General features: G+C 41.6%; 1 protein-coding gene across 6 annotated transcripts in view; it reads left to right on the forward strand.

The window, feature by feature from the left end:
* The window catches only part of nrxn2b (neurexin 2b), an 884,227-nt gene that overhangs the window by 790,308 nt on the left and 66,462 nt on the right, over window positions 1-27,457 (forward strand). For all 6 annotated transcript variants that reach the window (XM_084712252.1, XM_084712251.1, XM_084712247.1 and 3 more), the window contains one exon: window positions 26,540-26,711. In XM_084712252.1, coding sequence (XP_084568378.1) covers window positions 26,540-26,711 — 172 coding nt within the window. The remainder of the gene's footprint in view (window positions 1-26,539; window positions 26,712-27,457) is intronic.

Genomic DNA, 27,457 nt, shown 5'->3' on the forward strand with positions numbered 1-27,457 from the left:
CTACACAGAACCCTTTTTTGGAAGAAAGGGTTTGTCAAGGGTTCTTTATTAGTCCAAGGGTTCCAATAAGAAGAACTTTTCTTTTTTTGGAGGAAAGAATAGGATTGTTAAAATCCTTGAAGAATTCTTTTGTCAAGAGCTCTTTGTACCACAATATAAAATGGTTCTCAGTAGAACCCCTTGGGTGAGTTCTAGATGAAACTCTTTGAATCTAAAAGGGTTCTTGGTGAACCCCCCTGAATGGGTTCTAGTTAAAACCCTTGGTATATAAAAGGGTTCCCAGTAGAAACCCTGGTTGGGTTTCAGTTAAAACCCTTGAAACATAAAAGTGTTCTCAGTAGAAACCTCTAGATGGGTTTTAGATGAAACCATTGGTATATTAAAGGTTTCTTGGCAGAATCCCTGGGTGGGCTCTAGATAATACCCTTGGAATATAAAAGTGCTCATGGTAGAACTCCCTGGTTGGGTTCTAAGTAAAACACTTGGTAAATAAAAAGCCTCTTGGTAGAAACCCTTGGTTGGGTTCTAAACAAAACTCCTGATATATGAAAGAGTTCTCGGTAGAACCCTTTAGTGGGCTCTATGTAAAACAATTGGAATATTAAAGTGCTCTTTGTAGAATACCCTGGGTAAGTTCTTGTTAGCAACCTTAGAAGCTGGAAAGTTCTGGAAAGAACCCCTAGATAGGGTTCTGTGTGGAACCATTACACTGTATAAGGGTTCTCCTTTAGAACTGGTCATAAGGGGTTCTGGCCGAAACCTTTTACAAATGGTTCTTTATACAACCCTTTATGTTGGGTTATACTGTAGGTAGAACCATCTGAAAGGGTTCCTAGTCAAACATCTATTAAAGGGTCCACCAGGAGCCAAAATTGTTCTATCAGGACAAGCAGAAGAATGCATTATGGTTCTAGTTACTCTTTTTTTCTAAGATTATATGTGGTAGTGTCATGTTATTATTTTTCCTTCCTTCCTTACACAGCACATACTGTTCTGTGTTCAGTGGTCACCACATTATCCTCCAGGCCTGGCCTGTGGTGTTACCATAGATGTAGATGTTGTTGTATTATAGAATATTAGGTATTCATGGATCTCTAATTCAATTACTTCTGGATGTCAGTAGAGAGCATGCACAATGTCTGTGCCCTGAGCCTGAGCACGACACGCAGTAGTACCATTTGCCTGTTTGCATTTCCATGCTGTGGAATTCCACACAGCCCACATTAGTACACAGGCGGCCGTGGCCTGTCAGCACATCTGTGTATTGTGTTTGTGTGTCTGAATGCGTGGAGACGGGAGCTCTTGTAGAAATCTCTTGTAAAAATTTTCCGCATGCGTGCTCACATGTATTACATGATCCCAGTCAAAATGCAGTGACATGAAGACGAGTGTGTGCGGAGCATAAACCCCAGCCAGAGGGTTTTCTGTTTTTCTCCTGCACGGGGCCATCATTTAACAGTAATACTGTGTTTTCATTTCTAAGATGATTGATTTTCATGATTCAAGTTAAGGTTTAAACAGGTAACATTTGATATAAAAACATGTACACTGACAAGATTTCCACATGTATTCAACCACATTTTACTTTGTGACTATAATTAGGCATCAGGCACAGTGACATTACAAATGTAAATTGCTCATGACCCACTATATCTTGCGATTTAGGCTCACATTGGACGATTCCATCCCTCTATATTAACATCCATTGCCATCGTTCAGTGCAGATGCAATATGTAGTGAGTCAGTTGTATAGTGCGGTGGAATGTAAGGATGCAGAGGTTAGGTTGCAGGATGGGCTTGTAGCACATCAGACCCTGATTTGGGAGGCTGCATTAATGTTTGCCTTTTTATGAACCAAAACCAAGGTTTTAAATTACTAACCTCAACCATCGTTAACCATGGTTTGTTTGTCACAATTGTTCCCCAGCCTTAAACATAACAAAAGTGTGTGTTCCAATAACACTTGAGTAAGTTTGGTACCCTGTAGAATCTCAGTCAGATGTCTGCTTTCCTGTTTTCTGTACTTTACACTTTTTGTGTTAAGCTTGTGTATGCTGAAAAGAAAAACAAACTTTGATGATGTTTGCTGGGGAATCTGTAAAAACGGCATTTAGTCACATCTTAAGTTACCTAATGTTAGCAAAACACTAGCTAATGAGCTAGCTAATCAGCTTCAGTCGTTTTTTTACAAGTCCCCAAGCAACATCTTTTAACTATCTTCAAAATCTGGTTTTCTGTTAAGTTCAACTGTTATTGGAGCACCAAACAAAAAGGAGGCGGGACATAGGAGGAATCAGGATATTCTTGTCTTTTGACAGGTTTGGCAGACAGGAAATAGTACATCTTAACATTTCAATCCTGGATGATTTGCATTGTGGCAACACAAGTCCTTGAGTTTTGTTTTGTTTCCTTGAGCAGCTACTCTGCTGTTTACAGTGCAGCCAAACAAACCTCATGGTGTCACACTGTTTTAATAAAGAGGACAGTCAACAGTGTTGTACATTTCAGCATTAGGTGAAATGTGTGTTACATGGACATATATATAACATTCAGTACAAATGCTGTGCGAGAAAGTCAAAGTCTTCTTTAAAGAGAGGTAATTAGAGAATGCAATTACATAGAAGCATTGGATGACTGTTGCAAAAAAAAGTCAGTCATAAATGTCAAAAGCGAGGTCTGATATAATGAGAATGTTAAGTGTTTCAGTAAAACTTCTACAAGAACAGGTCACACGCTGTGATTTATGTAACATCCAGGTGTTTTAGCATTCAGCTAGCTTACATTTGTCTGATTCAAGGGCAAAACACTGCTGTACTCCCATCGCTTTAAAACGTCCTTCCTTTTCACTTAGTGTAGTAGGAGACGTGAACGTGAAGCGCTTTAGAGATGAATGTTCATTTTAGAGTTTAAATCACTGGTATTTGTGGACTTTCTTCTGTTAAGTGGACCGACTGGGGAAAAAAAGCAATCCTCCTTTCATTGTCCTTCTCCCTGTAGCGTCCCCTCCTCGTCTGATTTGCTCACTCCTCCATCCCCTCTCCTCTCTGCTCCTTCCCTCCATCCATCCATCGTCCCCTCCGCCGCTGCTCAAGACATTTATTTGCGGGGAGTGATGAGGTGTTCAGTCTGAGGAAGGTTTGTCTGCTTGATTGGCTGATAAGATGTCTGGTTAGGGTGTTCGGAGGTAGAGCGAGGCGGCGGCGAGCGGGCGCTGTCTGAGTATCGAGTGAGGAGACTCTCATATGCGCTCCCACGCTCCTCAAAGCAGTAATGAGAGAAGTGGAAGGCGTTGGGGTGCCCTGCGATTGATATTTGATGTGTGATTTCTACAGTCTTTTTTTTTTCCTTCAGCCTTTGAGCCGGCACAGTGGCATGGCGTTTATGTTTTATGCCTCGGAGATGTGTGGTGAAGCAGGCGACGCACACGAGGAGCGAGAGTAAATAGGGGCTCACGTTAAATCACCTTGGATTTATAGGGAGGTGGGTTTTGTAGCTGCAGGGTGGGTGGGAGCAACACACACACACACACACACCCTGACAGTACAGTAAGTGGTTCTGCCCCAGCAGTGCTAAACAAGGCCAACAGTCCGCAGTTATGGACAGTAAATAGAGCAGAGCACCACCTGTAAATAACCAACAACACAACCTCATAAATCCTCTGTGTGTGTGTGTGTGTGTGTGTGTGTATGTGCGTGTGTGATTCTCATACTCACACATACACACACAAGCCATGAGTCCTGAGGAGCTGCTGTGTGTGCGCGTATCTCTGCACCGAACTGATTAAATTCAGTCAGTCCTGACCCTTGCTTTAGTCTTCACACAGTACCCATATGTTTCCGTACGGGTACCTGTCTGTGTGTGCGCGCTGTGCAGCGCTAGGCAAGCTGATACCAGAGGCCAGAGGGACGTGACCTCCCTCTGACCTTCCTGCACGCCGTCTCCCTCCCTCTATCCCTTCATCCAGACAGGTCAGATGGGCATATGTGCGCACAGTCAACGCTGGCATCCTTCCAGTGACCTGACCAAAGCGGGTTTGCCCCACTGGCACGGAAATCAGGAGCCAGGCGCAAGCAGGGCACACAGTAGGCCTACAGAAAAGGTAGAAGCCGGCTGGCACAGGATATTTGCTGGTGGGGATGTCTCATGTGGAGAAGTTGATGTGTTTGAGCAGAGAAACAGTTGCAGCTAACCAAGTCATGGAGGAATGAAAATGCTGCATTTTGTTTTGCAAGTTTTTACTGGTAAAAAATATTTTAAAATGGCATGAACTTTTTCCCTATTTCTTCTGTTAAAGGCGTGCGATTCAAGTTTTTCCTAAAAAACAAAAAAAGAGAAAAAATGTATAGACCAAATATATAGACTAGATAAGGCACTGGGCACCTGGGTTGGGATAGTCAGTGTGGCTATTTGCACCTGGGTGTATATAGCTTAGCATGACAGAAACAAGCTCCCAGGTGTCTGTAGCTAACACCTTGGGCTGTTCATGGGTTTTGAGGTTTTAAAAGTAGACCAACAAGATGTCAGCTGAAGGGAGTAAACATTAACATTTTTGTTTCCTTTTAGTGATTTTACAAATGTGAATTTGGTAAAGGTTGTGGGTGGACATTTTGAAAGTGCCGATGACTCTTTGCTGAAATTGAAAACAGATATTTACTGACCAAGCTTGGCCTTTGTAGTGGAGAAGTAGCTGGGTTAAGGAAACACTGTAACTGCAGATGTTAGAGGAGGGGATAGTAGTGCGTGCATTTGTATGGGTGGTTTGTGCGCCCGTGTGTGCACACGCTTTATCTGTAATGGAGTGTGTGTTTGTGTTGTGTTTGGAGAGGATGTGTGTGTGTGTACGTGCCATAGACTGACACTTATAGAAAATTGTTGGTGCTGGTTGACAGCACAATCAGAATGATGTTTACACTCATTCCCTGCTCTCCATTTTTAGTGTATCCATCAGTTCTGCTACAGACAATATTCAGGTGCACATGCATGTGTGTGTTGGGAGTAGTTCAGTCATGTCCAAACATACACACACATTATGTGTGCTTGTAGTGGACAGGGTGTTTTTTTTTTTTTTTTAAAGAAAGTATGGGAGAAACAAATTGAAAGCTAGGTCGTGAGTGTTCAATATCACTGGCCTATCATTTTCTTGGCGCATGATTCATCACAGTTGACGACCATCGCCGGCGGCGCTCTGAACCGGCACGGCAGGGTTGCTATGGTGACATAGCAAGAGAGGGAAGAACACCTGCGGCTGGCGAGGCAGCAGCGTTTATCACCTGCTGGGGGTGCCGGGTCACACCTGGCAAGCTGACCACCCACACGTGGACGAGCTCATTCAAACAGAAACATCTCATGAAAGAAATAAGAGTTTCAGAAAGTCAGTGCATCACCTCCAGCATTTAATAAAGTGACAAGATGACACACTTGTAAGCACACACGCAACGGGAAAAGGGTAAAGCCACATGGTTACTTACAGAAGGTAGTTACTGGCTGGTTTAATGAATATTTGAGACAAAATTTTGAACACTGTAATGCTGAAGAACGTCGTTTTAGACATTTAAAACATGAATTAAAAAAATTCAGTCAGAGCTTGAGAGACAAAAGCAAACAAACATGCATATTGCTGTTGTTTGGTTTAAATCCTGTATATCTCCAAAATGTCAACTTTAAGGATGTGAATGTCTTAAAAGGGTTCGGGGAATTTTTAGATTTATGTTTTCATAACTCAATGGGAAGAGTGTGTCCTTTAAAGAATAAGCTGATATTGTTAGCAAACCCCATGAAATATCCAATTTGATCCTAGTAACAAGTTCTGTCTGCATAGTAAAGCCTGCTGTGTCTGATTCCTCTGTGTCATGGATGGACTGATGGATGGATAGAGGACTGACTGACCTAATCACTGACTTACTTACTTGCACACTTACTCATTGACTTACTTACACACTTAGTCACGCATTTCCTTACATGCCGACTTACTTATAAGTTACTAACTTACTTACACATTTACATAAACACTTAATTACATGCTGACTTCCTGACTGATTTACTTACTCGCTGACCTGCTTACTAACTGAATCACTCACTGACTTACTTGGAAGCTGACTTACTTCACTGACTTGTTTACTTGCACACTTATTCACTGACTTAGTTACACATTTACTTACAGACTGACTTACTTACACATGTACTTATATTACTCACTCATTCACACACTGACTGACTTACTTACAGACTTACTTACATGTTGACTTACTTATTTACTCACTGACATTCTTTCTTACTCACTGGCTTACCTAGTCGCTGATGTACAAAGGGACTTACTTACACACTGACTTATTTACTTACATTGAAAACAGTCTATTTCCTGCCAATGCACTATTTCCTGCTGTTTGAGTAACATTTGTTAAAGACTACAGCAGCCAGCTGTTTTTAGGATATTCTTAAGCCTTCTTTAAAAATGAAACTGTATATTAGTGACCCATTTCTAAAGCTTGATGTCTTCAGTAGAAATGAGCTTGGGGCTGAGAAACGCAGTCAGGCTGGAAAAGCGAAAAAGTATTGAGAGATGGCTTAACATGTTGTTAGTACTGGACCTTTCGTGAAATTTGCTGCCATAACAAAAAAGATAGCAGATCGCCATCTGTATCCTGCAAGGTACAAAAGACTCACTGGACAGTTACAATACGAGGGCTCTGTATTTTGGCAGCAGTTTCTAACACAAGAATTGTTAATGACCTGGAAGGTGTGAGCAGGTTGTCAGCTGTGGTGTGTGTGTGTGTGTGTGTGTGTGTGTCCGGTCTCGCCCTGTCACTTTGTATCTCGTGTAGTCTCGCTTAGAAAGAAGATGTGCACCCTGACGTATCCCGCTGTAACTCCCGGGAAGAGATGGAGGGAGCAGCCTTTTTTTTTTCCTCTTTTCTTTTCATTTAGTTCAAACTGAGGTCTTTGAAGACTGTGACGCCGCCTTGTAAACAAAAATCACACACAGCCGTCACTGCAGGAGACAGCCGCAATGCTTTATGAACAACTTTGTAGCTGTCACTTGTAAAGAAATACTATGGGGTTTTTTTAAGCACTTGCATGCAGTCACAAACAACATTAGCACCGTGTTCCTCTGTATTGCCTTTGAAAAAGACACATTCATGCACTAAATATGTTAGCAGAATAGGATGCGACCTATGTACTGTACAATATTAATGCATGTGCTTCTACTCAGAGTGACTGCAACAATGCAGTGTTAATTTTTCATCCACATCATGTATGATTGTGAAAGCACTCACCCCAGCAAGACACAGGGTGAAGGTTAGGAGGAAAGTAATTTATACATTTAATTATTCATTTTCTGCATGATAATATGCAAGTTTCATTTTTAAAGTGCGCGCTTCTCAGCTCGGTGCCTATATGAGATCATTAGCTGCTGTTTAATATTACAGTGCACTGTTTGTTCACAGCAAACACCGCTTCTAACCCCTAATGTTCTTCTCTTCAGTAATCTGTGAAATTTATAGGCGTCTAGCTGTAACATTTATAGAGAATTAATGGATAATCGCGGATGGTCAGTTAACTTTGCTTGTGTTTTTTTACACCGCAAAATCTCATCAAAGCTGAAATTGTACATAAAGTCTCATTAAAGTATCTTTGAGCTGTTATAATTTACTGTTTTGTTGTTACCCAGGTGGATAATGGACTGTAGCACTCCGGCTCTGTCTCAGTATTCTAATAGCTCATTGAATTTTCATATGCCTCTGTAGATTTTAACAAGCAGTTTGTTTAGATCTAGGAGCTAGAATTTAAATGGCGTTGTAATCAGCTACAGCAGTGATTAATAATCATCATTTCACTTTGCATAAAATAACGTGGGGTACAACAGTATCTCTTTAATGTCATTGTCAAATTACCTTTTCCCTCTGAGCAACATTGGGAGAAATCAAACTAATTGACTTTATAATACAGTTCACTTGTCACGCAGTTTATTTCCATCCCTATCTGCAAATCAAATTTCCCCACATCTGACAGGAAACATTCTTCGCTTCCTCTGCTTATATGTATCGTATTTTTAACTTCCTGTTAAACCACCAGTGCTTATTATTTTGAATATGCTTTGGGAACACACAGACGCCACAAAACATTACACAGTCATTATAAATTCATTCACCAACCATCATTAACATTGCATAAATTGTTTATCCCAACAAGTCATTCAAGCTTGTAGTGAGTTATGTTCCTCTTAGAAAAGGCAGTGAAGTGATGTCGTTGGTACATACTGTGACGTGTTGTTAACATCACATATTGCAGTAAAGCAGTGGGAAAATCAAGGTCGTTACTCAGATTCAATCAGATGTATTTCCTGGTTCAGGCGCTGGGTTTTATTAACCTGACCCACCAGATGGTTTGTTACGCAGAACCATCTGGGATGTTGTCCTTAGAAGCTGTTTGGAAAAGGGCAGGGACTTTCAAAAAAACAGTTGGCAGGTGATTGGATGAACCATCTGTATCACATCTAACATCAACCAGAAGAGGGAAAACATCTTTTCCATGGAGAAAAGCCTTCAGTGCCGTTCTCTGCTCTTCTTTCACTGGAAAAAAAAACCCTCTCTAGTTCTGATATAACTCGTTTTTGATGTGTGATTGACAGTCATTAAGGTAATTAGGGCTGAGAGAAGGTGACTTCCAAGCCTGGCGCCACGAACAGGTAATCAACTGTTTAAAATCACAAGGGGACAATTTCTTAACCACTTAACCATGCAATAGCCTCAGAAAGGCTAAATAACAACAACATAAGGCTGCTGTTTCAAAATCAAAGAATACAGTTATTAATTAGAGCACTCATAAGGATGTAGCACAAGTAGAGTGAGAGGGGAGGCTCAGTGAACAGAAGTGAAAAGATGTTATACTACTTATTGCATTAGTTATCAAAAGAACAGCCTATAAGTGTGCGTGATTTGATGAAAGAGATGGTGAATTTTACTGTTTTTCCTATTTTTCGGGGGCCCCTTTCCCAGGCTTTGTCTGAGCAGAGGCCCATAGTGTCAGACTTTGAAAACCTCTGGTGTACACGCAACAAAGAGCGCTGTCCATGGTCCTGAAACAACAGCGGCTCTGTCCATTGTACTGAAACAGCAGCAGTCACATGCATTGTGGCTTGTACAGAGGGGGGCAAAATACAACTGAGGAGGCTAAGGAGCACATTTGTGGTCAAGCTACACAAAGAGTTTTATAATAATGCAATCGGAAGTGGAATCAAAGTGAAATGTTTATGTCCTCAAGAGTAAATACTTTTCAAACTGTCAGGCAGACATCTCTGTGGCCGACATCTCTGAAAATCTGCAACTTACACCAAAAAAATCTAGTTGGATAAACAGCACTATAGGCAAGGATTTTGGGGTGAACTGTCCCTTTGAGAAATCTCATGTAAATAATCTTGCAGACAAACACTTTTAAACACGACTTTACTGTGCTTATTGACTGAGCTTTGAATTCAATTAAGACTTTCACGGCACCAGTGTCTTCTGTGACGGGTTGAACGGTGCAAGGACTACCACAGATGAAAACTTTTACATTTGGCTGCTTCTTCACAAAATAAACAAACCTCAAGGGAGCTTATTCCAACCGAGTCAGTGCTGTCAGTAAGCAGCTATAAACAGAACGAGCTCTTCAGCAGCTCTGGTTCTAAGAGAGGTGCTCAAGGGTGAAGGTGGCCTGGTACACATGATTTTACATGTGTTATGAAGGTTACCGGGTTTGTCTAGCTCAGTATCTGTGTGAACCAGCGATTTTTCCCCATTGAAATGATGTTTTCTTTGCCTCAAAGATTTTAAGCAAATTTTCAGAGATCTGAGTGAATGAAAATGTGAATCAACAGCTTTTCACACCAGTTGCCTTTCTGTGAAAATATCACAGAGGAAGTCTCAAGTAATCAAGCAACAGCAACTCAGTGCATCATGGCATTTTATTGCTGCTTCCTACCTAACATAGCAAAGTTCTAGCTTTTTATTTTAACTACTAAACTAAAAAATCCAGCAATAAACAGGCAAAAATGTTAATTAGATGATTATGCAAACTTTGAATTACAGTATGTTCAAAGACAAGATTCAATTAATTCATTTGTTTTCCTGTTGGCTTTGCACTGACCAAAATACAAAACAAAATGTAATGAATGATAAAATAGAAATAATATATAGATATTAAAAGGGCACTATTCTCTCTTTACAACCTTTAATCCAGTCTTTTCATACCAGCTGAGAACACAGCCCATCTTTCTCTTTTTTCCATGGAATATATTTCCTTTACACTGTCCAGCCATAGCTCTGAAGCTGGATAATCTCATTTCAACCGCCTCCTCACTGTTAGCTTTTTTATATGTAAGTATCAGGATTGTGAAAAAGATAAAAGCCCTTCTTTTGAGTTATAACGCTGGGTGTCAATCCCAGGTACACAACTGGGGGTCCCTTGGAAACTTGAAAATATCCTCCAGAATTTGAATAACCTTGTCCCAGAGTGTTTCGTGTTTGTACACATGACCAGAAAATACCAGACTGTCTCCATTCTTTTACATCCATTCTTTGGTATGATTGAGGATAAAGATCATCATGGTTATGGCAAGTAAAATACAGTTAAGGTATGAATATGCAACACTTGGTTAAAGATGGAAAAGGGTAGGATTTGCCAGGTGCTGTTTGTAAATGCACTAGAAAGATAGTTGATTGCTGAGTCTCATTGCCAGGACATTGAGTCTATGCATTTTTTTTTTTTTTTTTTTGTGAAAATCCTGCCTTAAAGGGATAGGAGAAAATCATGATCACTGCTTCGACCTCTCCGCCTTGCTGGGTACAGAAAACAACACTTTTTGCACTAGCACTGAACGATATCATTGGATGTAACTCGTGAGGTGTGGAATTGTCCAAACTGAATATAATTCCCAGAATACTGCTGGAAACATTTCTGATGTGACCATGAAGTGAACATTGAAGCTTTGCAGATGTCTGGTTTACTGCAGGCCTGTTGGTTTGGATTGCACAGGTGTTCCTAATAAACCACACACGCTGATGTGGAAAGACACACACCGGATACAGATTATGCTATCAGATTGATCCCTCAGACGGTGATTTGCGTGAAAACAACATGTGCACGGTGCGTGCGTCGGCTAACCAGCGGCCGGCTCTACGGCAGCGCCGGACAGACAGGAGGGGAATGAAAGGACAACAAGGCAGACAGCCAGGGACAGAGGAAGAGATTGTGTTCGCTTTATCCATGTTTGCTCAGTTTAGCGCAGGGCAAATATTAGCCCGTGTGCTCGGCAGCCGTTCTCCTCTGCTGGGCTTTAACCCCACACCCTGCCCACAGAGACTGACAGGCAAAAAAGAGAACAGAGAGAGGAAGGAGGATGAATGGGAGAGAAACGGTTAGAGAGTTGTCACGGTAACAGATGGAGAGACGCAAAAGGCAGGTAAAATAGATCGGATAGACACCAAATGATGGCAGAGAATAAAGAGAGTAAGTAGGAGGTAGAAAGAGAACAATCTGAGAGACAGTCCACATCAAAAGACACTATCAGAGCATACTTGGGTCTTGTATTGATAACATATGTATAGCTTTTCATTTTATGCTGCATGTCTTTTTCAGGTCTTTTGATGGAAGCACAGCATAGCACTTATTTTACTGCTCTTACTCTGAGAGAGCTATTCTTTACCGTGCCAGGGAAAATGCGCTGTTTAAGCTACAAACTGTACAATGTACCATCGCTTTCAATCGGACATGGTTCAGAAGCACAAAGGAACAAAAAGAGGGGGAAAGGAATGAAAAGAAAACATATCTGCACTCTGTTCTGCAGATCTGAGGAAAGACAGAGACGGAGAAGGAGGAGGAAATGAGGCTGCGAGGACAGAAAGTGGAGAAAACAATGGAGAAAGAAAACACTTTGCTCTTGATTTTGTCCGAAGGTCACAGTCATTCCCTTCAATTTCGGCCAGCTGCCTGCCTCGCTTCTCCTCAACGGAGAGGAACAGGCTGCTGCTCCAGAACACACACACACACACACACACACACACACACAGAGCGAAACAAACATTAATACACATGTCTCGCCCATAGCTACACACAAAGTCACAGTCAGAGTGTAAAAACATCAAAAAGAGAAAGACAAAAAGAAGTAATCTCCCGTTTCAGCTTTTTCTCGTAGTGTATACTCAGGCGTGACAAATTGTATGTGCAAACTGTAGATGAAAAGAGACAGCAGAGGAGTCGCCGTCTCCTCCGTCTGTCTGTCTCTCCGCCCGTTCTTTTACACAAAACTCCTAGACTATTTGCTCATCCAAAGCAGCTCATCTCTTGTGTTCATTCCCTGCAGGTTTGTACAAAGTTCCACAGTCACGTCCCATCTTAATGCAACAATTTATGAACATAATGCAACATGCAATAAAAAGACAACTTGGCAGAGTTCTCTAAATACAATTAAGTTCGGGGTGTTTGCAATGGTCTGTTGAATTTGGAGCTGCGAGTGAATGTCAGTATAATAACTGCAACTGGAGTCCCATTTTATGACGATTGCACCAGATGTCGCAGTGGAAGGAAACAATGGAAGTGGAAATAAAACAATCAGATGACATAATTGACCAGTTGCAGATGACCAGTTCTGTGTCCTGGAAGTTATAGCTCATCTTAACCAGAATAAAAGCTGTATAGGTGGTTGGTGCAAGCTGCTTATAACAACCCATATTTATCTTTATTAGGCTGTGACCTCTAGTGGTGCTATAGTAATTATAACAGGAGTGAGAAAGAGAGGAGGTGGGGTGGATGGATGAGTCAAAACCAGCACACTGAGCCTCATGTCGTGTATTAAACCAAAAGTCAGTTGTGAGTTATTTAAAGTTTTTAGTTACTTTTAGGTTTTGTCATGTACATGACTGCAAACAGTCCTGGGTACCTTACTTAAGTTTTGTTATGAGACAATATTGTTCCTGAGAATAAGAGACATTTAAATTCTTTCTTCACACTCCATGAAAATTAATAGTTCATTGTTTATCATGCGCGCACACGGTGCCAGTCAACTTTCTTGTTTCCTCTTTTTTGTATGTAGATATGCAGCTGGTATGTAGATATGTGCTAGTCTTGTTTATGTTGAAAAACATGGTTAAAAGATGTTGCTGAGGGACTTGCAACATCTATTCATATCTTAAGTTATCAAAGTTAACAAAACACTAGCTAACTAGCCAGTTAATCTACATAAATCATAAGCTAGTTAGTTAACTAGTGTTTTGCTAACATTAACTAGGTAATTAACTGCTGTTTTGCTAACATTAGTTAGTGTTTTGCAAACAAAGCTAAGTTTGTGGTTCTCAAACATTTTTTGGCCTGTCCCCCTTCAGAAGCTGAAAAAAAAAATCATGCCCCTGTAGGAAACAATGCTAAATTTCAGTATATTTCAAAGTACTTAGTTTGCTCAGTTGTCACTGGAGCACAGAGCAAAAAGTGTTGGACTTAGAAAGGCTCAGTCAAACAATTTTTTTTAATTGTATATACGTAGGTATAGATGACATCCTTGAAGACAGGGTGGACATGACAGTGTACTGGCCTTCCCAGGTCCACTTAGTTCATTATGACGGAGGCAGGGTGAAAATTACATTCATTGTAGTCAGGACAGGTAGGGTCCTGTTTGAGATCCAAGTAGACACCATCAGTCTTCTTCAGATTATGTATCATAATGATAACAGAAAAGAAATCAGATTTTTGAGGTGACTTTCATTTCCTCTTCTTTTTCAAACATGGCTGTTCATTAATTAGTGTTCCGTCTCTGTTTTGGGCCGTCTGGGTCAAACGCACTTTGAATCAGGTCTAATTGTCCTCAGATCAATTTTGGACAGGATCTGACAGCTCTCAGGTCACTCTTAGAGAAAGTCTCTAAAGCCTCAGATACATTTTCTACAGCTCTGTTTCGACACAGGTCAGAAAATTTGGACTGTAGAAGAACTCTACTGCAAGAAAATATGCTTAATTTTTTGACTGGCTTGGATGTAGTAGTTTTTGTCACAGATCTAATAACAATAACTTGTCAGTATTTATGAGTGTGTAAGTACTTGTAGAACAATTTAGTGCCTTGTTGCCAATGTTTGATTCACAATATTACGAGTTTTTATGTCTCAGTTAGGATAAATAGCGATGTGATGACAATTTATTCATGCATTCATGCATCTTTTGGCCTAATTCCAGCATCAAGTAAGACATAAAGTTAACAATGTGCCACAGAATTAACCCATACAATGTCAGAAAGGATTATTATTGTACAAAGCTACTAAACAAAAGACAGATTAAGCACAATATTCAAGGACTCAGCTATCTCATTTCACAGTTTGCTGACTAGATTTATGCTGCCAGGCAGGAATGATCTACAAACCCATTTTGTTTTTGAGTTGCTGCACCTTTCTCCATCAGACACAGAGCACTTCGGGTATCAACTCTTTTCTCTCAGATCACTCACAAGAGAGCGTGGATCAATTGGATTCCACCAAACCCATGTTAGCAACTCCAGTCGACGCAGTAATGAGCCTCTGGGGAGTGAAAGAGCCGGTGATGAGGGCGGACAGATTAGAAAATTGAAAAAAAGAAGAAAAAGCAAAGGAAAGGTAGAATGAAAAGTGAGAGAAATAATAATGGAGGACATGTGAAGGTGAGGCAATCGCCTTTCCTTACTGAAGAACGTCAGAAATTGATTTTGAGGCTTTTTATTGTTCTAATAGGCAGCAATGACCTAATTGCCATTTCAGTTTCACTTTATTAGTACCTACTATTTCAGTTGCCAGAGAAAAGGATATGTTGGCAGCGAATCAGAGGTCTGGAACTTGGCTTGCAAAGAGACAGTTGACAGACATTTTAAAGTCATACGAAAACAAAGTAGTGTTAAGAAACACTGAGTTTCTAAGACTCTGATAAAATGTCATTCAGTCATCAGTTACTGCTCCACTTTGTCCCTTGGAACGCTGTCAGTATAATTAGGTTTGGTGGCAGATACAGGGATTATTGCCATATCTTTAGTGTTAAGTGAATTGATGAAGGATTATGCAGAGCTGGTAAAGGCAAAGGATAATTGAATACAAAAAAAAGAGACAAAAGGGATAAAACGACGTGGTTGGGAAACTTTATTGGACTTGTAAGCCTCTTTGTCCCATATTAAGTCACCCAAACGGACAAATATCTACCCGTGTCTGGGCCTACCAGGGCTTTTGGTAAAGGGATGAAGAGTGGGCGGATGGCCATTGATCTCTACCCCCACAGTAACAGAGATCCTTTTCTGGCTTTGCCTCAAGGAAAACGCCCCCACACCTCCAGCGTCGTGCCTCCCTACCCCTCACTTTCCTCTTTTTTTTAACCATTTCTCCCGCTGTTTACCTCCACTTCTTACTGTTTATTTCATCATATCATTGTAATCGACATTTTTCTACTTAATCTCCTTCATCCTCCGTCCGTCTCTTCTTAAGAGGCCCTTGACATGAAACATCTTTGCTCTTTGAAATGTACAGCTTTCACATGTGCGTCTTGATAAATATACGCTGTCCTACCACATCTCTTGGCAGGAGGAGAGTCAGGGATGTAAATGATGATTCTATTTTTGGTGCTAAGGTGGCATATCAAGTTTATCTCTTTTGAAGTGGAGAACTGTAAAAGCCGAACAAAAAGCACAGAATGGACTTTATGGAAAAGTGGTTAGAGATGCTTTTGTATAACCCAAAGGTCACAGGTTTGATACCCACAGGCAAGGTGGTGATATACTCAATCAAGTTAAGACAATATTAATGCTGCTTGAATCAGTTGAGATGAAGAATGAATCCAACGGCTGTTGCTGTTACTCATAGTGATCAACCCACAGCAATTTTCACCAAACAGTTATCGTTTGCACAATGAAAACTTTTGGCATCTTTTAGCTTTTTTGTCATCTTTTTGCTCTTGTTGTCAGCAAACCGTACACTGCCTTAACATCAAACACAAAAAAATTACAATACCAGTACCAATAGAAATACCAGTGGAGTTCTTAATTAAAATATTTTTTTCTAAATCTGGGCACCAAAAGGACTGAATGCTATACTGAATACTATTTGGTACTTGGTTATTGCAACTGATACCTTAAAAGTATTGCGTTCCAATACCCAGCTAAAAGCAACTGCAGGGAAAGTGTGTGTTTTTAGATTGATTGTCTGTCAAAACATCATCATGGCACCCGCAAATGTTAGATTTCATTTTGGGGTGACCAGAAACATGACAGCAAACAGTCAGAAGTGTTGTCGCTTAACAGTCGTCTGAGAATTTATAAATGCGAAGTAGTTTCTTGAATGACGTGGAGTACAGCCACTAACAAATCTGTGACCCTTAGAATTTTTCAAGGACAGCCCTTAACGGACGCAAAGCTCTCCCCCATTTTTCTCAGCTGTTAGCACACAGTGTCTCAGTCTGTTGAGTGAGACTGACTTCTGAGTCCAGAAACACAATCCTGAAATACTTATATTCTTCCTTGTTTGTTTGATGTGCCAATAAGCAATGGTTTTCTACCATGCTGGCTTTTAAACTTGATAAGGTAATATTACGGGATGCAAATGTTACGTTGACATGTTCTTGCACTGCCCACAAGTGTCCAAAAATGTGATTGATGCAGGTTTAAGTTAACTGTCAGATTTAAATCTATAAAGTCAGTTAAACCACTGAACTCAGTGTAGTCACACCAATTAAGTCTGTATTATGCTTTCATCTAGACTGACTTTTTATTAAATAAACAATAAATAGTGACTTTTATTTTTTTTTAAAAGATATGTTCTGTAAAATGTGATCAACCCACAACAATTCCAGGTTTAAATGATCAACTTCTGATTAGACCTGCCACTTCCAGTTTATGCACCACCCACGTTTGGTTTATTCTGAGTGCAGAAAATTTCATTGGCTGAGTATATAGATACAGATAATGGTGTGCTCACTCACACTTACCTCGCATTACCTGCCTCTGAGAGACAGGAGGTTATTAGCTGTGGCACGTGACCTAATGACAATGGTCACTTCATCTGTGATACCAGCACCACCTGAAGGGCTTCGAGGGTACATGTTAGAATTTACACCAGCAGTATAAGATAAACGTGCTTTATACACCCAAATGCCAGTGTTAGACTTCAATTGTTCATCAGGCACAAAGCTGAAACACTCCACTTCATGCTTTGTAAAATTAGTTGGATCCCAGCCACTGGGAAAAGGCATACAAATCCCTGTGTGTGTGTGTGTGTGTGTGTGTGTGTGTGTGTGTGTGTGTGTGTGTGTGTGTGTGTGTGTGTGTGTGTGTTTGTGTGTGTGTGTGTGTGTGTGTGTTCATCAGCTCTCTGCAGCTCTGTAAACAAGGGCACGTTGTGTGGCAGGACTCAGCGTAACCTCGCTCAAGGACGTTCTCATGTTTGCATATAAGTATGTGTGTGTTTATGGTGAGAACAAGGCAGGTCAGGCGGGACTCAGGTCTACAGGTCTGATGGTCATTGTGCTGAAGGACACCATCCATCAACAGTCTCAGTGGTGCAGAACACGCACGAAGCAACTCAGGATGTGTGTGTGTGTGTGTGTGTGTGTGTGGCTCTGTTTATATGTGTGTGTATGTGAGGTTTATCTGTTGCTTGAGATTGGAGAGTAATACTAGTTGAATGGAGAGTTTTGGTGCGAAAGGAAAACAAAATGAGGATCATAGAGGATGTTTTTTTTTGGCTGTTTTGTTTTTAACATGTACTATTTGCACCTGAGATGGAACAGCCAATGTGGCTATTTACACCCAGAGTAGAATAGCTAATGTGGCTATTTACACCCAACTGTATATAGTCTAGCATGGCAGAGACAGCACCCAGTCTGTAGGCAACAATGCTATTTGCACTTGGGGTGTAAATAGGCAATTTGGCTATTTACACCCACATGTCAGAGAAAAGCCAGCTGTCTTTTTCTGAAAGCCAGCTATCTTTTCTGAAACTTCGCCAAGCAGTTTTGTTCTCTAAACCTAACCAAGTTGTTTTGATGCCTAAACTTAGACAGGTAATTATTTTGCTATAAAAATAATATTTAAAAACTGTAATAATAGGTCAACTGTCAACACTGATTTCTGATTTCAACTAGACTAAAATCCTACTCTCCTGGAACTGGCTTCTGCTGCAACCTCTTCTTATTGGTGAATTTGTCGCCATTCATAGCTAGACTTAGGAGCTCAGGTGTGAAAAGCCAAATAGCTGCTGTGTGTCTATTCTCACCCCAGTGCAAATAGTCACTGGGTTTATTTTGCTCCCTCTCCTTTAGCATGAATGTTGTATGCCTCTGCAGTATTTTGGCTGACTGCCAGTATGTGTGTGTGCATGTGTGTGTACTTCAGGACAAATGGGCAAGCCCAGCGTGAGTCATGCTCAGAAGGGAGATGGATTCGAATATGCGCACACACACACACACACACACATACACATGCATCACATCTGTCTAACTCATCAATTTTTCACTGAGATCTGATTCTCGGTCACTGGTCGTTTTCAAAGCAGGAAAGAACGGATGACTGTAACCACTGTCGCTGAAAAGCGGCAAAGGAACGAAAGAGTCAGGGGAAAGGATGGAAGAAGGGAGGGACAGGGAGATAAAGTGCTATTAAGATGAGGAGATGGGGGGCAACTTTTTCAAGGTGACTGCTGGAGATCACGGCAAACACATACAAATGAGTTGGCTGAGCCGAAACAGAGAGACGATGTAGTAAACGAAACCGAGCGTATCTTCTCTGCAAAGTGACTGTTTTGTCACTGCCTTCCTCTTTTTCCCCTGCTGCCCAAATTGAAATGACACACATGTAGCTCTGTATGTATGAGCCCTGTGTCATTTGAGGCAAACGTTGAGGAGGGGAGACATGAAATGCGAGCACTGGATCACAGTATTCCCGCTCTAAAATGACTGTCTGGGCCTTAGTCTTTTTCTCTTTCTGTCGCAGACACTCTGAAGACGTTAGGTGAATGGACAGTGGGTGATTTAGCCAGCGAGGAGTCTACGTGTTATGCAACAGCCTATTTCTTCTTACATAACGCTGCAGTTCCAGAGTGGAAGATTAGCCCTGCTATACTGTTCTCCCTGTAGCAGATGCCACAGTCGATCTCCTCTCACAGGCATTTATGCATACATGTTGACAAGCTGATTAGCCGTATAGAGCCAGAATTACCCTGAAAAGGGAGATGCAGAGATACCATATGATCTGGCTCGACGGCAGAAGCCCGTGGGATATCTTAAAAATATTCCCCAATATCAATCTGGAGCTGCAAATAGAACATAAAATGTAACGCCAGTGCAGAGAGCTGTCATATCAGAGAAAATGTTCACCAAAGCTGTAACACTGTATGAAATATTAAGCTGCCTTAAACTCTTAGAAATGAGGGTTCTGAAAGGGATCTTCCTAAAGGACAGAGGTTCTACTCAGAACCATTTGTTTATGAAGAATCCTTGTCTGAAGTAACGGTTTGTCAAAGGTTCTTTGTTTCATTAAGAACCCTTTACATCCAAACAGCCCCCTTTGAGAGAGTTCTTTGAGTTGAAATTGTTTGTCAAGGGTTCTTTGTATCATAATATTAAATGATTTTGATAGAACCCCCAGGGTTCTAGATAAAACCCTTAAAATGTAAATGGGTTCTCCGCAGAACCCTCTAGGTGGGTTCAAGGTAAAACCCTTGGAACATAAAATGGTTCTAGGTAGAATCCTGTGAGTTCTAGATAAAGACCCTTGAAATATGAAAGGGATCTCAAAAGAACCTCCTGTGTTAGCTCTAGCTCCCTAGGTGGGTTCTACATCAAACCCTTAAAATGCAAAGCAGATCAGCAGATCCCCCTGGTTGGGTTTTTGATAAAACCTTTGAAATATAAAAGGGTCCTCAAAAGAACCTCCTGTGCTGGTTCTGTGTAAAACCCTTTGAATGTGAAAGGGTTCTCAGTAGACCCCCCATGGCTGGGTTCTCGTTAAAACCTGTAGAAAATAGAAAGGTTGTTGACAGAAGAGAGGGTTTTGAGTGGAACCATTACACCATCGAAGGATTCTCTGTAGAATTTCTCATCACATTTCCCAGATGGTAATAGGTGTAACCCTTTTTGTTGGATTCTTCAACAAATGGAACTCTTTGAAAGACAAAGCCAAAAAACCCTTTATGGTTCTACATAGCACCTTTATCTCGAAAACTGTACGTCACATGGTGTCAGAGGTGTGTGTCCACAGGAAAGGAGAGGAAAAAATGGTTTGCTTTTCGTTAGGGCGCCCAGTAAAAATCTATTTATCAGTCATTTCTCTGTCCATGCTGCTCCACTGGCTGATTCATAAGCTAATAAATACTGCAGTTCTGCATACTTACACTGGTATGTCAAGTTAGGCTCAAGCAGATACAGGCTGTGATAGATCATTATTGGGGAAATGAGAAAGAGGCTGATGAATCGTTTGCATTTCCACCACCCACAGGACTATTAATATGAAATCTGTCAAAGCAAATCATCTGCATCAGCAAATTCCCTGAACTGGTCAGCCACGTTTCTGGACCGTCTTTTGAGGCGCGTTGATACAGCAAAATGCAAAATACCTCAAGTGATTTAAACAACTGCACCTGTATCTGTCAGAGTGTTGCTGAATCCAGCCTCCAGTCTATCCAGCAGTTGCATCTCTGTTGTTTTCTCTTTCTAATTTGCCTGTTTGACACTTGGGTATCTGATCTGAAAGGGAAATGCAGAAAGACGCTGAGGAAATGCAAATAGATCAAGAGGAAGGTGTGTGTGGAAATGAAGCTGTAGGGGGTGCATCATGATTGAGCTGTCTGTAAAGAAATGAAACTGAGAAACAAATGCTTCAAAAATGCATTTGCACTCCCCTTTGTCTAATTCCCCCTTCTTAGTCGACTACGAGTGTGTGCAGCGAAGACAGAGCGAGATCTTGACATCTTCAAAAGGAGCTTTGAACTCAAAGCACCTTGAGGCCCTGGAGGATCATCAAGGTTCCCTCTGTCCTTTTATCGCGCAGTGTTTCTCCTGCCCCCTTGCTCCTCCTCCTCCGCTCCCTCTTTCCCCTTTCTGCTCGACGTGATCAGCGCAAGCTCTCTGTGGCTGATAACCCTGATATACACACACGCCGACCGCAGCCTCGTTCTGGCGCTGCCTCATTGTCATTCCACTCTCACCGGCAGCGTTTACCTCGATGCGCTCTCGCACGTTGCAAGGTCATGTCGAAATATTTCCAACGGAAATGCTCTCCGTATTCTAGCACTGCTCTTTCTCGTCTGTGGCTGCTGCACAGAATTCCAAAGCCAATTTTCTTTGTCTTTGAGAAAGAGGACGGAGACACACTAATGAGAGGATTACACAAACTTTTTTTCTGGCAGCTAAACTCTGTCGTCAACTTACTGTTCTGTGAGAAGCTGATCAGCAGTTTCTGGTCTGTGGAAAACATCTTTTTTGTTGTACCAAGATCTTAGATATTTGTCAAGGACAGCAAACTAGAGCTTGAGTAATTATAATATTCAAGAGGAAGTTTTTTCCTTTTTCATCAGATAAACTCTGTGAAACTTGCTGCAACAAACCCAAAACTGATTTGGTTTAAGTTTCCAGTCTGTAGGTTTCCCAGCCCACCCCTTGCCAATGAAGATCTTTAATATATTGATTGAATTTAGGAACATTCCTGCCAAGTGGGTCTGGGGAATGCACTGATCTGCCACAAAATTCAAAACCACCTCTCTAATATTGTATAGATTGTGTAATTCTCCATTGTGCCTCCAAAACAGCTTTGACACATCAAGGCATGAACTTCACAGCACCTGTGATGTCCTCCAAAACCTTAGCAGCAGATCCTTTAAATCCTTTAAGTTGTAAGGTGCAGGCTCCATGGACTGGACTTGTTCCAACATATCCATACCTAAGATGCTTGATTGGATTGAGATCTGGCAAATATTGGTGTCAATAGCTTGTTGATGCCATGTCCCTGCACATCTTACAGATCCTGGATTGGATTGAGATCTGGGAAATTTGGAGGCCAAATCTACATTAGGCCACCTTCATTGCTCCATGGTCCAGTTCTGACACCCATGTCCCCATTGTAGGGACTTTCAGTGATCGACACCAGTCAGCATGGGTACTTTTACTGGTCTGTGAGGACTTAGTCTTTGCTCCCACATCAGGGCGCCCATGATCTCTCTCACTGTTTCACCAGTTATTCTTCCTTGCACTACTTTTGGTAGATACTGACCACTGCAGACCAGGAACTCCCCACATGACCTGTCAATTGGAGATGTTCTGTCCCAGTTTAGCCATCACAATTTGGCCCATATCAAAGTCACTCAGGTGCTTCCCTACTGTTCCTACCTCCAGCACATCAACTTAAAGAACTGACTGTTCACTTGCTGCAAAATATATCCCACCCCTTGACAGGTGCAATTGTAACGAAACAATCAGTGTTGTTCACTTCATCTGTCTGTGGATTCCAGGTTGTAGCTGACTAGTGTATATCAACATTTTATTGATATTGTGACATGAGACTAGATATCGTCTTAGATTTTTAATATTGTCTATTGTGATTTGGCATGAGTGTTGTCCTAGATTGTTCTAGCAGTAATACAATATTGCTTCAATGTCAATAAATATCAAGGTAGTCAAAAATACTGTGATATTTGATCCATATCATCCAGCTGTAACTCATAGAGATGTTGTCTTTCTCAGTCACTCCAGGTTTTAGTCTGATAGAATTGAAATTGCATCATAAAGCAGAGCTCCTTCCCTCTAGTCCACAGTGGACCCCCTACCTACTCCACTGATTGACCCACAGAGAGGAAAGTAAGATGAGCTAACCTCTGGATAAAAGAGCAAAATCGTAACATTCTTACTCCTGACATTAGCCGACAGCTGCAGCAGATTAAGGGCTGCTAAGCAGCAGTTTAGAAGCAGTGGTGTTTAAAGAGCAGCCAGGGCTTATTGTCAGTTACCTACCAGTCCCTTCATTTCAATGTTGCAGGCTTGACTGCACCCAGTCATTCAAAGAGATTTTTTTCCTTCTGTTTCCAGAGATATGTTCGCTTAAGGGAAATGGCCATTAAAATGTCATTACCGCTACACTAAAATCATTTTTAAAAAAGCACTGGTTCCCAGCGGCTTCCCGCCGTAATGGGCTCAATACATTCCCTCAGCACCGGGAAGAACCCTAATGTTGCGGAACACAAATGCTAATCTCTCTGTAAATATCACTCAAATTCACTCTCCCTTCTGCTTTTCAGTCATAATAGCATGGATTCATTCTGCTTTGCCCTGGCAAATTGAATTAATTCTCCAGGCAAAGGTGTCATGATTATTCTAAGCTTCCTCGTGCGTGGGCCGTAATGGAGATGATCCCAAAAGCATTTCACTCACCCTCTCCATTTTGTTTTTCTTGCTGCAGTTATCTCAAAGGTATCACTAGTCAGAGATTTGATTACATTTTCATTCACGTGCGCCTTCGCTAATCGCTCTCCAACAGTATTCATATTCATGCCTTGGAATCGATATCGCATTTCAGCATGCATGGAAAGAGTGGGCAGAAAAGACTGCGAGGGTCAGTCCATAACACAAATCAATTGATTAAGTACCTAAGGAGCAGGGAGCACTTTGCCATTTGAGACGTTCAACCCTCTTTGCAGAATGTGATCATCATGTTGAGCAGTCCATCAAGCTCCACTCCGAGAAACTCATCCTGGTCTAACTTAGTTCTGATCTTCTCGTAGCAGAGCGCTCAGCTGTGTCTGTTTCCTGTTGTGCTTCCACATCGATTCTTATTTATTCAGAGAACTCAACTGTGTCTTATATTTTGTGGATCCCATCTATGGCATTAATCACGGCAACCAGCACTTCTGCTCTCACCAACATTTGAGCATGCTCAATTAATACGCTAATTGGGGCTGTCATCAGTGCATGGCCATACCATGGCCTTGGCTGAATACTGTAACCACTTTATACAGCACCAAAGAGTGGTTAGAATGCACATAAATTTGGCTGTGATTATACTGCTCATTAACTTACTGCACAACCTCTGCACTTATTTACTCAATTAACTTGCTATTTTAAGTTCTGTTAACATTAGGGTGGTTTATTTTCCTTTTTTAAATACTTAATCAGCCATGAATAATGGAAAACCGCTGCGAGCGAAAGCCACACGTTCACCTCTGAATAACTCAGCGTATGGAAGGTGGCAAAATAAATGCACATAGCTAATGAGATAATGAAATCAATGAACTTGTTGCTAGAACAGGGCAGATAGCAGTGTGCAAAAGTGACCCCCTGTGCAAATAAGCTTGACCTGAAGTGACAACCAGGAAGTGTTCCTGCCAATGTTACAGTACGGGCAACAGGGCAGTCACCGCTCTGGGTCTTGTGGCCGTGCGGAGTAAAACTGCAACAGGAGATTTACTGCCAGACAGAGAATTTGTTTGTAATGGTGCTGTCTGGTATGTACTCTGTCTGTTTCTCTCTCTCAGCCTTGTTCTGTGCCTCTCTGGCAGACTGTAACTCTGTAAATGACTTTGACCTTTCCTGGGACTGAGGACAGGAACCACAGAGGGAGAGCAGAGAGATGGCGGGAGATGAGAGTGGAGTAGGCGGTTGACTGTAATAAACTCGAAGCAGTGGGCGCCTGTCAACACTAATAGATAGGAGAGGGGAGGGGGTCACCGGGTTGATGAATACTAAAGGTGCCTGAGTCCTCAACAAGTACTCTGTTCTTTACCAGGCTGATGTGTGTGAGATCTGATGCTTGCGGCATCATCAGGCTACAGGCAGCGCAGGCCTTTTTGGTGACTCAAGGAATATAGCTTTGGATTTTTACCGTAGGAGAGCAAAGGAGCAGCCTCATTGGATGTATTAACCTGGAAGTTTATAGACAGTAGGCGATTTGAGGTGGGATGCCATCCACCGTGTTAGCAAAATGACCAAAATGCCATCCCCCTTCTCCATCCCCTAGTAGAGGGGTTTAATATGGTTAATCTTGATCCTTTATCTGACTGAAGTTGAAATCTATGGCTTCGACCATGGCTCTGCAATGTCAGTAGCCTAAATGTGCTGTGTAGTGATAAATACATGGTGTCTCTTTCATCTGAGTCTAGGATATTCTCTAGAATATACAGAAACCAAATCCCCCCTTAAAAATTAACAAAGCGCCAATGAGTTAAACAGCTTGATGACTGAAACTGACTGTTTTTTTACTTGTATTTCCATAATCTGATGCTAATTCAAACCTAACTTCTCTCGGGAATGTATCTTTGAGTATTGTTGGTTAAAAATATAAAATGGGACATCAGTAACAACGAGTGGTCAAAACATAATTTTAGGTTTGTTTCAAATCTCTCTGGTCCAGCAGAATACTTTTCTACAGCACCATTAATTTTGTCATTAACAGAAACACATACATTGGATCAAACAGACTGCGCAGCATGTGACATGAAAACATGACTTAGGTTGACTTAACAAAAGCATAGTCTCCAATACCAAGGTTAAATACTCCTCAACAGGAGGGCATTTTGGTGGCAGTTACACAGAGATACCTCGTCTGCTCACCTTGATTTAGCTTTAATAAATGCTTCTGCGAAAGACATCAAGGTCTCCTGAAACTTCTTCAGTTATGAGTTAACCAGCTCTTAAGATTTCATTTACACAGCCGAGGCTGATGGGAATGTCATTACTGACCTGATGGTGAAGGTAGATGAAGAGTCAGGGGATCACCAAAGTTATTACAAATCATCCTTAGAGGGACATGAATGTCTGTACAAAATTTCATGGCTATCTAACAGTTTCACTGAAAACCAAAAAAGTCTAGCTTATGGTGGTGCTAGAGTAAAAGTCAGAAGGCAACCAGAGGAGTAATCTTAACTGTAAGCCAATGGGCTATTAGTTATGGAAGGAAAAGCAGTTTTGGTGGATGGGATGGGATGGGATGGGACAGGACAGAACAGAACAGGACAGGACAGGACAGGACAGGACAGGACAGGCAATAGGAAAAAAAAACAGGAAAAGGAAAAGGACAGGAAGAGCATAGGGAAAAGCACAGAATGGGACAGGAAAGGAAAATGATAGAACAGGGAAGGACCAGAAAAGGACAGAGCAGGAAAGGACCAGAGAGGGACCAAACAGGAAAAGGCCAGACAATGACAGGAAAAAGACAAAACAGGAAAGGGAAAGAGACAGGAAAAGGAAAGTTTATTGAAAAGAAAAAGGACAGAACAGTAAAAGGACAGGCAGGACCGGAAAAGGAAAGAACAGGAAAAGGATAAGGAAAAGGACAGAAAAAGGACAGAACAGGATGAGATTGGAAAAGGGCAGAACATGAAAGAGAACAGTACAGGACAGGAAAAGGACAGAGCAGGAAAAGGGAAGGGAAAGGGTAGGACAGGAGAGGAAAGGAGAACTTGTAAGTTGGTTAAACTTTTTGGTTATACCGAAGAATGCTTCCAAAAAGTCACCAGTTTAGAGTATCTTTAGAGTCCACTTGTTAAGTTTTGTTTTTCTCATAATGTTCTCTATCTTCTGTCTATAGGAACGGGGAAAGATCGGCGTCATCTTCAACGTGGGAACGGACGACATAATCATCGAGGAGAGCGCGGTGATGGTGAGCGACGGCAAATACCATGTGGTGCGATTTACACGCAGTGGCGGCAACGCCACACTACAGGTGGACAACCAGCCTGTCATCGAACGCTTCCCCTCAGGTAGGACCAGGGGCCCTGACCTGTGGACTGAGGGTGGGAGGGAGCTATTGGTGTTGGATTTGACCTTTCACAGTATTGGATTCTGGGATAAACTGGGTAACACATTGGAGAGAGAAAGGAGCTTTGGAAAGAAAATATTATTCATTAATTCCGCCTCGGTGTGCCACTGAAAGTGATTTTTATAGAACATTCTGTGAGGGCTCTGGTTTATTTATCATGACATTCATATTTAGAGTGTGCCTGCATTATTCTAGGTGATTAAGTCAGGTTCTGGTCTAAAAGGCAGGAAGAGCCAGACGGCCTTCCTGAGGCAAGCAATCTTCCATCTAAGAGCATCCAGCTCTCCGCAGTTAGTCTACCATTGTAGCTCCTGGCACTGTGAAAGCCAGCATTGAATCGAGGCCAGCGCAATATGAGTATGCTAGTCATGTATGGCTAGTGAGCATGGGTATTGGGCAGGATACAGCAGGACGACACTTCACGCTGGGAAAGTATGTGGAGGTGTTTATAAGTCATGCCTCGGCTCCAAGATAAACACAGACGCAACATCATCACACATACAGACTTTAAACGAGGGCAAACACCCGATGAGTCACTGCTGGAGTGTGCTAATTCCCCCGCTTGTTGTTTAACCATAATCATGGTATTCTATTTTGGCCTGAATTATGAGGCTATTTTTGGCTGCGCAGAAGCTCTCACTTAATTTCTCTCTCCACTGTGTTTCCCCTTTGTTCATGGTTGTTCAA

This window comes from Lutjanus erythropterus, chromosome 23 (genome assembly GCF_056507025.1).
Source record: "Lutjanus erythropterus isolate fLutEry1 chromosome 23, fLutEry1.hap2, whole genome shotgun sequence".
NCBI lineage: Eukaryota > Metazoa > Chordata > Actinopteri > Lutjaniformes > Lutjanidae > Lutjanus > Lutjanus erythropterus.